The sequence below is a fragment of the Physeter macrocephalus genome, chromosome 10, assembly GCF_002837175.3.
Source record: "Physeter macrocephalus isolate SW-GA chromosome 10, ASM283717v5, whole genome shotgun sequence".
In the NCBI taxonomy this organism is placed as follows: domain Eukaryota; kingdom Metazoa; phylum Chordata; class Mammalia; order Artiodactyla; family Physeteridae; genus Physeter; species Physeter macrocephalus.
This window is the reverse complement of record NC_041223.1, coordinates 80,444,980-80,456,392: the sequence shown is the minus strand read 5'-3', so window position 1 is coordinate 80,456,392 and position 11,413 is coordinate 80,444,980. Positions and strand designations below refer to the sequence as shown.

Here is an 11,413-nt window from a genome sequence, read left to right as displayed (position 1 = left end):
GGGATCCTCCCAGACCGGGGCGCGAACCCGGTTCCCCTGCATCGGCAGGCGGACGCGCAACCACTGCGCCACCAGGGAAGCCCCATCGCAAAATTTTTGATTCAGTGGATCGGAGGAGGGACCCTAGAATTTTCTGACGGTTTTGGTGTGGAAACCACACTGTGGAAACCGTTGTTCTCAAGTCCTCTGGCAATGTCATTCCTCCACCAGGAACCTTAAGTGCTGCCCTGTACCATCTGATAAATTCAGCCGAGGATTGAAGGATTCCACTCTCTAACCCGTCCTGCATGTTTCCAGCCTTTTTTCATACACTTCCTGAACGTGGCCATGTTTTCCGTCTTTGCTTTTCAACGTTTTGTTCTTGGAATGTCACAGCCAATTTCTACCCATCTCCTCCCATCTTTGTCAGTCAGAATCCTGGCCATCTTACAAGGTTTCTTTCAAACCTGACCCTCTTTTTTGAATCTCCAAACACATGTGCCATTTCTCTTTTTTTCATTTGAATCCCCATAGCATTTATACTTCTGATGACATGACCTTACTCTGTCTTAATCTATCGTCATTTATGTGTCTTATCTCTGTCCTACCCTTTTATAGGAACGTGTAAGCTCCTTGAGGATAAGAAAACATATAGATATATATGAGTATATTTTTCTGCCTTGTTCAACCAGCATTTGTAGAATTGAACCACTTTTAAAATTTGTTCCTTTTTTTCTTTCTCTTGTTAAAAAATGTTCCTAAAGTAACATAAGATTAATATCTACCTAGTGTCTTGTTGCTTCTTGCTCGCTTTATCTGTTCGAGGAAACGCATTGTATTTACTTCCTTCTAAGTACCTACTGACCCCTTTTCTTTGGATTAATTGCTTTCTAATTGTGCTGTTCAGCTCTAATGTTATAATCTCTGTTCATTGGACTTCTGTTGCATTAGAAACCATATCTTCTCTCTTGATTTCCTTCCCAAAGCTCTTAGTTTACCTAGAGTTAAAGAAAAGAAATGCTTTGCGCAAAATGTGTATCTGAAAAGTATTATATCCTCACAATTGATAGAATTGATGGGTTTGTGCTTAGAATTCTACGGAAGACTTCATTTCTTTTCGAATTTTAAAGGCATTGCACCATCTGTGTTTCATTTTTGACTGGTGAGAAATACAGCGGCAGTCTGTTTCTTCTTTTGAAGTTAAGTTGATAGTTTCTGTTGTCTCCATTTTCCCCTTGGGGAGCTCTTGTTCATTAGTTGCTGGATATCTTCAATTCATCATCTGTCTCCTCTCATATTTCGTATTTTCAGCCTACCATTCTGCTCTAGATTCTTGGATATGTATTCAGCTTTATCTTCAAACTATACCCTGAATTTTTTATCTCATGTAACAAATTTGTACTTTCCTTGAGGTACTTTATGTGTCTCATTTTTCTTTTTCAAGCATTTTTGTTTTATGGATGTAATATCTTTGTCAATGTGTGAAGATACTAAACATTTTTCTTAATCATTTCCTTGTTTCCTTTAAGTAAATTACAGTTCAGTTCATCTTGAAGCATTTCTGTTTATCTTGTTCTTTCCCCTCTTGTTGATCGTTTTCTGTATATCTCTGATGATTCATTCATATTTATGCTAGTTTGTATTTAAGTATCAGGAACCTGGGAAGCCTCATCACTGGGGACTCTATGACTGGGGTTTCTTGATCCTTAAGTTACATTTTAAAGTAAATGAGAAGGAAACCAGCTGTTTTACTGGAGACCTTTCAAATATGGCTTTCCATCATCCAGAATATTCCTTAGGTCTCCCATCACCGGGTGGCCTTCCACCCATTCTCTTCGCTGTTAAAGTTTGCTCCTGGCTTTATTCCTGCTCCATAACTTTAATGAGGGCCTGGGAAACAGGACAGGAAACAAATGACTGTGCTCAGTCTACCCTCTTGAACCAGAAGGCTTTGTGTTCAACAAGTTAAAATAGTCCTTCGTGGTTAAGTACTATAAACTTATAATCTTTCACTTGACAAATAATAACTCTGTGTTGATAACCTCATTCGATTTAATTCTACCCATCAAATGGGCAGAGCAATATTGAAGTTAGAGTGATGAGATAGAATTGTTATTTAAGAATCCTGCTTGGGGCCTCCCTGGTGGCGCAGTGGTTGCGCGTCCGCCTGCCGATGCAGGGGAACCGGGTTCGCGCCCCGGTGTGGGGGGATCCCGCGTGCCGCGGAGCGGCTGGGCCCGTGAGCCATGGCCGCTGGGCCTGCGCGTCCGGAGCCTGTGCCCCGCAACCGGAGAGGCCACAGCAGAGGAAGGCCCGCATACCACAAAAAAAAAAAAAGAATCCTGCTTGATCTCCAGCATCTGTATTTGACTCCAGATAAGTGGAGAGGAAACTAAAGTTTTAGCCAGATGGCAGTTTATTAATTTACCACAGGAAGTATAACCATGAAAGAAACTAGAGGCTCAGGGCTAGTGAATTCTCAATGGAGGAAGGAATCTGGAAAACCAGATTTATAGTCACATAGTTTCTAGGTGGGCCTGGAGTCAGAAGAGGGCCTCACTGACATTGGCTGGTATCATCCAGCTGAGAAAGCCTTATGTATTGTGTCCGTTGTCAAGTGAGGTTGCCATGCAGACCAGAAAATTAAGTATTGATCAGAGCATATTTTTCTTGGGTTTTGCTTGAGATCCAGAAAGTCTCTTACTGTCGAAGTTCTTTTTCTAGGTGACATTTTGATTGTGTTGATGAAAGTTCAGCTAGGACAGTACATTGAAGTTAACTAGGTGTAAGGTTTCTCAGTTCTTTGGAGTCCACTCTGAAGACAGCCCAGGTGATTTTGTAAAACTTCTCAGCCACTTTTTACAGATCCTTGCTTAAAGATGCTGTCTCCTAAAACATCAACCTTTTTTTTAATTTAAAGCACATGTAGAATTCTCTCTAAGTTAATTCTCAGAAGTTCAGTTTATCTTATCACTATGCATCAGACGTAGATATTACCTCAGTGACACTTAGAAAGAAACTGATACTTAGAAGTTAAATGATTCCAGAATCTCACAGTAAATATAAGTGGCAGACTCAAGAACCAAATCTCAATTTTCTATCTCTAATATTTTCTGCTATACCCCTTAAATTACTCTCATTTTATGAAAAAGATAAAGTAATAGAAAGCAGTTGTTTTATATTTTACTATCTTGGACAATTAAGAGTGATAGTAAGTCTAATTAATTTAGAGTTTACTAATACAGTTTAAGATTGTGTCTACATGTTATGCTAATGCTTACCTTTGTAACTCTCCTTTATAAGTTGTGTATGGCCAATTATTTTTATATGGTCAAGACAAATGAAATTAGGTGCATTCTTTCTTAAAGGAGCAGTACATATTTTAGCATCTTTGAAATACATTAAACTCAGAGCTCAACACAGATGATACTGGTTCTTAAAATAGTCACTATAAAAAGTTACTCTTTAGTACAAAACATGTGGCAAGTGCTATCTTTATTAGCCTGGTACAATTTGTATATCCATAAAATATAATAAATCAATTTCCTTTAGAATTTCTATGATTTTTGATGTTCACCAATTCCTTCTTTCCCTTTTACCCAGCTCCTGCAGTGAGATTTAACAAAACATTATTAAACTGTATGCCATTTGTTAAGTTTCAGATGAGCATACAATTTTGGGTTTTATTACATATTTAACTTTTTTCTGCCCTCCCTTATTTGGATATATGTTGCTAGTTGCTCAGATCTTTCTGTGCGTATATTTCACATGCTGTAAATCCATTTGACAGTAGTTATTCATTGGCATTTTACTCCCCAGAACCTCAGATCCAGCCTTCCTTTCATCCCGACAGATCGTGTTTTCACTTGGATTGTTTCCTGGTTTGTTTGTTTGTTTTTTGCGGTACGCGGGCCTCTCACTGTTGTGGCCTCTCCCGTTGCGGAGCACAGGCTCTGGACGTGCAGGCTCAGCGGCCATGGCTCACGGGCCCAGCCGCTCCGCGGCATGTGGGATCTTCCCGGACCGGGGCACGAACCCGTGTCCCCTGCATCGGCAGGCGGACCCTCAACCACTGCGCCACCAGGGAGGCCCTGTTTCCTGGTTTGATGAACCTCTTCCTACTCTCATTTCCCTCTGCCAGCCTGCAGTGCACTCATGTTATCCCCTTTATTAAAACCATTTGATAAATAATTCCTAATCATATCACAATAAAGCCTGAGATCCGTAGCCTGTTTACAGTTAAGATTTGTATGTCTTTGGTATTCAATAGTAGCAAGACCCTAATCAGAAACCAAAGTTAGCATGATCACGGGCAACCATGAGGAAGGAAGTGGTGTTCTAAATAGTCCAGTCTTCTCCCTGTTTTTTGGTCACTAGTCAGAGAAATTGCTTTAAAATTCTCTGTGGTACATGATTTTTCCCAAATGCCCTCTCTCTGTATGTGCATGTAACATAAGGATTTGTTTTATAAGTAAAGTACAAATATAGAGTTAATTAATTCTAAGCTGATTTCAAGTGAAGGTGTAACGTGGTGATGACATATGGTGGCTTAAATCAGCGCTAAGTATTGTTTTTCAAAATATAAAGTAGAAGGTGCTGTTTATTGTAGTCAATGAGCAAAGTTATGTTAGTGGCAGTCAGCATACATTAACAATGACATAACCGGTGGTCTAAAAGGAAACAAGAAATAAGTAGTATAAAATCTATCAGGTATTTTTATAAAGGCGGCTGTTACATGAGAAACAGGTTTACTTGCACTCTCTTTTAGTTACTCATCTAGTTTGATGATAAGTGAGGACAGATGGGGGGAGGGGGTAGAGGCAGGACTTTGATGCCATTCATAGGCTCCAGGTGTTCTTTCTTGGCTCCTTTAATCGTGATCTTTACTGTATGGCCACTTTGTCTGAAGAAAGAATTTTGTCTGAACCCCTGTTTTTAGTTTTTCATTGTAAACATGCGCTCTTTGGTGTAATTGGAAGTTTATGTGTCCCTGTGAGGAATAACAGCCAGAAGTCTCCTGAACAATTCCGGTTTTAGAATGTACTCCCTAAATTGAGGAATTCACATTTACTTTGAAGGCCAAACCAAGTTTGAAATACTTACTGTAGGTTTTTAGATAGCAGTAGGAAACACCTCTCTAGATCTCCCAGATATCTGTGATTCAGGTGGGCAGCTGGGAGGTGGCAGATGGTGTATCCAATGTGGAGTTATTGCTCGAACATAAAATATATGCATGGGGATTATTAACTAACCTTCCTCTGTGGACATATGCCACTTTATACACATATAAATATAATGATATATACATATACATATAAAGATAACTATAAAAGCTGTTACATACTTTTTCAACAACAAAGCAGAACACTAACAATGTACATTTTTTTCTTATTTTAGAAGGCTTGCATCAAATCTCCAGCCTTTGAAAGTGGTGAACGTGTAAAATAATGTGATAGGAAAAATATTTAAGGTATTTTTTTTTTTGTGGTGGGGAAAATAATCAGCAGGTATAACCAATTTAAAATGTCACTGAGTGGATTATTAGACCCCCTGGGAAAAGTGATTTGATTCTACCTGCTTTTGCCAGCTCAGCCTTTGTCTTGTAATCCCTGTTCTGGCCTTGAAATTTCTAGTTCACTCAAGTTCTGACCCCCCAGATACCTTTAGGTATGGAAATGAGTAATAGAACTTTTTATTTTTTAAGTTTAGAGCATTAGCAATGTTGAGAAGATTGAATAACTTTTTAAAAACAGGTTTGTGGGCTTCCCTGATGGCGCAGTGGTTGAGAGTCCGCCTGCCGATGCAGGGGACACGGGTTCGAGCCCTGGTCTGGGAAGATCCCACACGCCACAGAGCAGCTCAGCCCGTGCGCCACAACTATTGAGCCTGCGCTCTGGAGCCGGTGAGCCACAGCTACTGAAGCCCACGCGCCTAGAGGCTGTGCTCTGCATCAAGAGAAGCCACTGCAATGAGAAGCCCGCGTATCGCAACGAAGAGTAGCCCCCGCTTGCCGCAACTAGAGAAAGCCCTTGTGCAGCAACAAAGACCCAACTCAGCCAAAAATAAATAAATGAATAAATAAATAAATTTATTTTTTAAAAAACCAGGTTTAGGGCTTCCCTGGTGGCGCAGTGGTTGAGAGTCCGCCTGCCGATGCAGGGGACACGGGTTCGTGCCCCGGTCCGGGAAGATCCCACGTGCCGCGGAGCGGCTGGGCCCGTGAGCCATGGTCGCTGAGCCTGCGCGTCCGGAGCCTGTGCTCCGCAACGGGAGAGGCCACAACAGTGAGAGGCCCGTGTACCGCAAAAAAAAACAAAACAGAACAAAAAAAACAAACAGGTTTGTACTTGTGCAGTAGAGCTCATGTAGTGCTTAAGCCATGAAAGATACTGTTGATGTTTTTAAAATAACTGTGAACAGGCATTTTTTACAGCCCGTTCCGTTCTTCATTTCAAATTGGTTATTTTTATTTAAAGGTATATTACTGTGCAGCAGGTATCCTTTTACTGAATTATACACATTTAAATTTCACCGAATTCATTTGTATCTGTTTTGACTGTAGAGACAGAAGAATAATGAACATGTACAGAGTAGTCATGATACTAATACCTAAGCAAGTATTCTCCTCACTACTAGTGTGCACATAATCTTCTAAAATCTTAAGATGAGTTTTTATTGCAATGCACCATTTGAGCAGCTCTTGAAACTTTTATTCTTTACCATGGTCTTGGTATATCTTGAAGAAGAAAATGGACATTAACTGCCACTTTGCAACCCTCGTTTGGTCTTCAGGATGACCCTATCAGGAAGTGTGGTGACAAGCAGAGTCTCGTGGTTCAGACTTGCCCGTTCACATGGCAGAGAAGTGACCAAATGATACCTGACGTCAAGTCTGTCAAGACCAGGGCCTGGACTTGCTTTGTCGTGCTGGGCGTTTAAGTTATACTTTCATTTTCGAGGCATATTCAGAGCATCTTGTTTTGACATCCTTGGAATCTTCTCAGATTTTAGTCAAAAGAAATTAGAAAATGTATTATTTAGCCATATGATTTTAAAGTGAAATACCCCCTTTTTAAAAAGTTTAGGTTTTCGGCAGTCATACTGAATATGAATGCCAGGTATTCTGATGGGTACTGGGGAATATTCAGGCCAATCCAGTGGAAAAAGTGGCAAATTGAGTACGTTATATTACTGTGAAGCACCTTCTGTGATCGAGGGGAGAATTTGCTCTGGGGCAGAGTGGCTGACCAGTGGCTTTTCCTGCAGGGAGGCGTCTCTGCTGCCTGAGCTCTGGCGCCTGGTGTGAGGCCGTGATCTGGGGGGCCAGGGACAGTAGGACAGGAGAGAAACATTTGTCCCTCCCCTGCTGCTCGATACGTTTTGGGTTTTCTTAGGAAGCTTGGAATATTCCTCTTAGACTTTTGTGCTAAGAAAGAGAACAAGGAATACTAAGGGGGCCCTTGGGGATCAGAGGCTCCACATTAAATTGCTGTCCCGCCTGTGAGAGGAAGGTGCTTCTCTGTTAAATGGCATGTTTTCCTGCCAGAAGCAGAGGCTGTCTGTCCAGCTGGGCATTGAGCCATCCCGAAGGACATGCTGAACTGTAGGGGAAGGAGGGGGAGGGTTGGGATAAAATAGAACCTAATGCTACTTTTCAGAAATCCATGGGACAAGTGGTTTTCATAAACAAGTATTTCCTTAGACTTCCTTTACTAGATATATGTATAAAGGACTTTGTAAACTAAGGGAAACAATGTATGTGGATAAAATAGTATGGAGTCTCACACAAGTACCAAGTAACCGGTCTGCCAATTTCTCTTTAAAAGTTACTTTTTTTTTTTGAAGGAGAAAAGTAAGTGATTTCTTTTTAAATTCAAACTATAATGCTGTCTGAAATTCAGACAGTAAGCAAATCAGTAAATAATGATTTTTCTGTATTTCTTTATAAGCAGCGGCCATTTTTTCAATAGCATTCTTAAAAAGAAAAAAAAGCTCAAAAAAATCTCTCAGTTGGATTCTTAGAAAAGAATGCTAACCACATCTGATTACTTTCTTCATTACTTTTCTTCATTCTTCGTCAGGAAAACTTTGTCTATTTTGTTTTAGGATGTGTCTGGCATTCCAGGTTAAAATGCTTTTTCTATTTCAATTATACTGAACTAGCCAATATAATTATTTATACCTAAGAGCTGGGGTTACATTGGTGGCATTCACTTTTAAAAATATGTCATATTAGTTGATAATTTAAACCATATTAAGGTGATTGAAAGAGTGGGCTTTGGAGATAGGCCTAGATTTCAATCCTGTCTCTTAACACTGATAATTAGTCTTGGTTAATAACCTTTTAGGTCAAGTATTAATAGTCTATTTCAAGAGAGAAACTACTTCACCCTAGTCCTTTATTTGCTTTTATAGATCAGTGTACTGTCACCCGGACCTACTTGTTCCTTCACAAGTTCTGGTTCTTTAGTGCCGCCTACTACTTTGGCAACTGGGCCTTTCTTGGGGTAAGTACAGGTGTCCCAGGGATGCTGTGACCGCTAGTGGCCTGTTTGTGTCACAGCAATGCTATTGGGTTTTAAATTTGGTGCTTTCTGGATGACTTCAGGTTTGAGAAATAACATACAGCTTGTTTACATTTGCAGGTGTTTGTGATTGGGTTGATTGTCTCCTGCTGTAAAGGGAAGAAGTCGGTCATTGAAGGGGTAGATGAGGATGACTCAGACCTGAGTGATGAGGAGCCCTCTGTCTACTCTGTCTGACGGCTTCTGTTATACAGGTTTACTAAGCTGACTGCATCTCTTGTGCATTTGTAAAGTGTCAAACTAACATTAGGATGAACTGACTAGCTTTCATCAAAAATGGGAGCATGACTATTAAAAAAAAAACTATATTTTTTATGTTTCCTGAAGTAACATTATTGTATCATAGATTAACATTTTAAATTGCTATAATAATACTATGTAAATATAAAACTACTGGCCTTGTGAGGGAATGTTTGTGGAAATTTTTTTTTCCTCTAGTGTATAATAGTGTTGAATTGATTAAAAATCTTCCAGAATTAATATTCCCTTTGGTCACTTTTTAAAAACCTAATAAATCAATTGTATCCTGTGCCTTTGGGTCTCTAGAGTACTGTGGAATTTTCAAGTGTCTATATCTGATTGTTGAAAAATAATATTCACAGTATAGCTGATAAATAAATGTTATTCCGCTATGCAGCTTGTTTTCTATTTTCTACATTAAATCACTGGCGCCATTGAAATAGATTTCATGAACAGATTTCAGGCTGCTTGGTGTGCCAAGATGTATTATATTGTTCAGACATTAGTCCATTAGATGTCTTATCACCTCTACAGTATTTAAGGCCATATACATTGTAAATAACCTCGAAAGTTGTATTCCAACATAAATGGGAATATTGTCAAGAATGAGTAATCCTGAAAAAAATCAGTGTACTGATCAGTTTAAAATATATGACATCATATTTTAGCTTTAAAGATATTTTCTCATTCTAAAGATTTAGAATTTGCAAAAGATATAGGGAAAGCTATATACTATTGATGGGGTATTTTGAAGGCATTCTGGATACTGAGATCCTATTTTACTAACACAGGCAAATTAGAACTCATGAAAAGCACATATTATGATCCTTGAAGTAGAATACCATTAAGTTTCTGAAAAAGACTTAGGAATTAACAACCATCTCCCATTCGGTTCATCTCTCTCTTAATTTTTGTGTCACTTTGCTCTCATTCTTTGTCTCTCTCGATAGACCTCCACACCCTTAATGTTTGGCACCTTTGATGTTATTCACCAAGATTCCATTCCCTTCTGTTCTTAGTTCATATTTTCTTTTTGGACAATCTCATATACCCTCAGTTTCCAAACTTTTACTTAACTGTTAACTAGAAATTACTGCTTCAATTGCAGCATGTTGTTAATTGAACTCCTCGTTTTTCTGGTCATACCAAGCCTCCTTCTTTGTTCATTTTTTTGACAGATGGCACCAGCACATACCTGGTTGCCAAAACCAAAACTCAAGCAGACCTCCTTATCTCCTGTGTGTACCCGGCCCATCACTAATCAGGCCATGTTGATCTCTGCTTAACTGTCCTTCCATTTTCCCTCTTCTCCATTCTTACTATGTTACGGACTGAGTTGTGTTCCCTCCTGCTGCCACAGAAAAATTTCCGTATTGAAGTCCTAACCCCTAGTAACTGAGACTCTGACTATATCTGGAGATTGGGTCTTTAAAGAGGTAGTTAGGTGGCACCCTAATCCAGTATGACGGGTGCCCTTATAAGAAGAGGTGGAGACATCGGGGATATGTGTGCATAGAGAAAAGGCCACGTGAGGACCTGCAGGCCAAGGAGAGAGGCCTCGGGAGAACCTGACCCTGCCGGCACCTTGATCGTGGACTTCCAGCCTCCAGAACTGTGAGAAAATAGGTTTCAGTTGTTTATGCCTCCCAGTCTGTGGTATTTTGTTATAGCAGCCCAAGCCTTCTAACACACACTGCTTCTTAATTTCCTCACTGGGCTTTCTGCTGAGTCCCAGCTCCTTTCAATCTTTCCTCGACAGTGAAAACACGAATCAGATGATGACAGTTCTTTGCTGTGAAAAGCTTTCCATTATTTCAGAATGAAATGCATAGCTTTCATGTGACATCTAAGGCCGTTCTGGTGTGTGTCCTGCCTACCTATCCAGTTTTCACTGCCATCCCCACAGATGTCTCACCATTATCCAAACGGCTCTGATTCCTCACATCCCCACTCTGCTGAACTGTCCCTTCTGCCTAGGACACACTTCCCCTCCTCTTGTCTCCTAAGAGAATCCTTACTCTTCAGATCTCAGCCGTGACGTTATCTGGTCAGTTACCCTCCCTAGTCTCCTAGGCACAGTTAGGTGCTGTCTTTTCCCTGCTCACAGGGCTCCCTGTACAGTGTGTTGTGACTGTTACCTTCAGGGCTGCTTCCTCTGGGCTGCAAGTCCTTGAACACATATCTGGTCATTCAACTTCGACCCTGGTGCCAGAGCAGCTCCCTGCACTTGGAAAGCACTCAGTTGGCAGGCGAATTTGCTAATTCAAAGCTTTATGGGAGAAGAATCAAGATGCCGGAATAGCAGGATGTGGAGTTCACCTCCTCCCAGAAATACATCAAAAATACTCATACATGTGGACAGTTCTCACAGAATACCTACTGAACGGTGGCAGAATATCTCAGACACCCAAAATGGCAAGAAAGATCTCCACATAACTGGGTAGGACGAAAGAAAAACGAAATTGGGATGGGACCTGCGCCCCTAGGTGGGAGCTGTGAAAGAGCAGAAGTTCCCACATCTGGGAAGCCCCTTCACTGGCAGAGAGATCAGCCAGGACAGAAAGGGAGCTTCAGAGGCTTGGAGGAGAGCGCAACAGCAAGTTGGCAGC

General features: G+C 40.6%; 1 protein-coding gene across 1 annotated transcript in view; it reads left to right on the top strand.

Annotated features, from left to right (window-relative positions):
- The window catches only part of LMBRD1 (LMBR1 domain containing 1), a 117,486-nt gene extending 108,275 nt beyond the window's left edge, over positions 1-9,211 (top strand). Inside the window, exons 15-16 of the mRNA XM_024133001.3 lie at positions 8,395-8,486; positions 8,625-9,211. Of these exons, the coding sequence (XP_023988769.1) occupies positions 8,395-8,486; positions 8,625-8,741 (209 nt within the window). The 3' untranslated portion in view covers positions 8,742-9,211. The remainder of the gene's footprint in view (positions 1-8,394; positions 8,487-8,624) is intronic.
- The last annotated feature ends 2,202 nt before the right edge of the window (positions 9,212-11,413 follow it).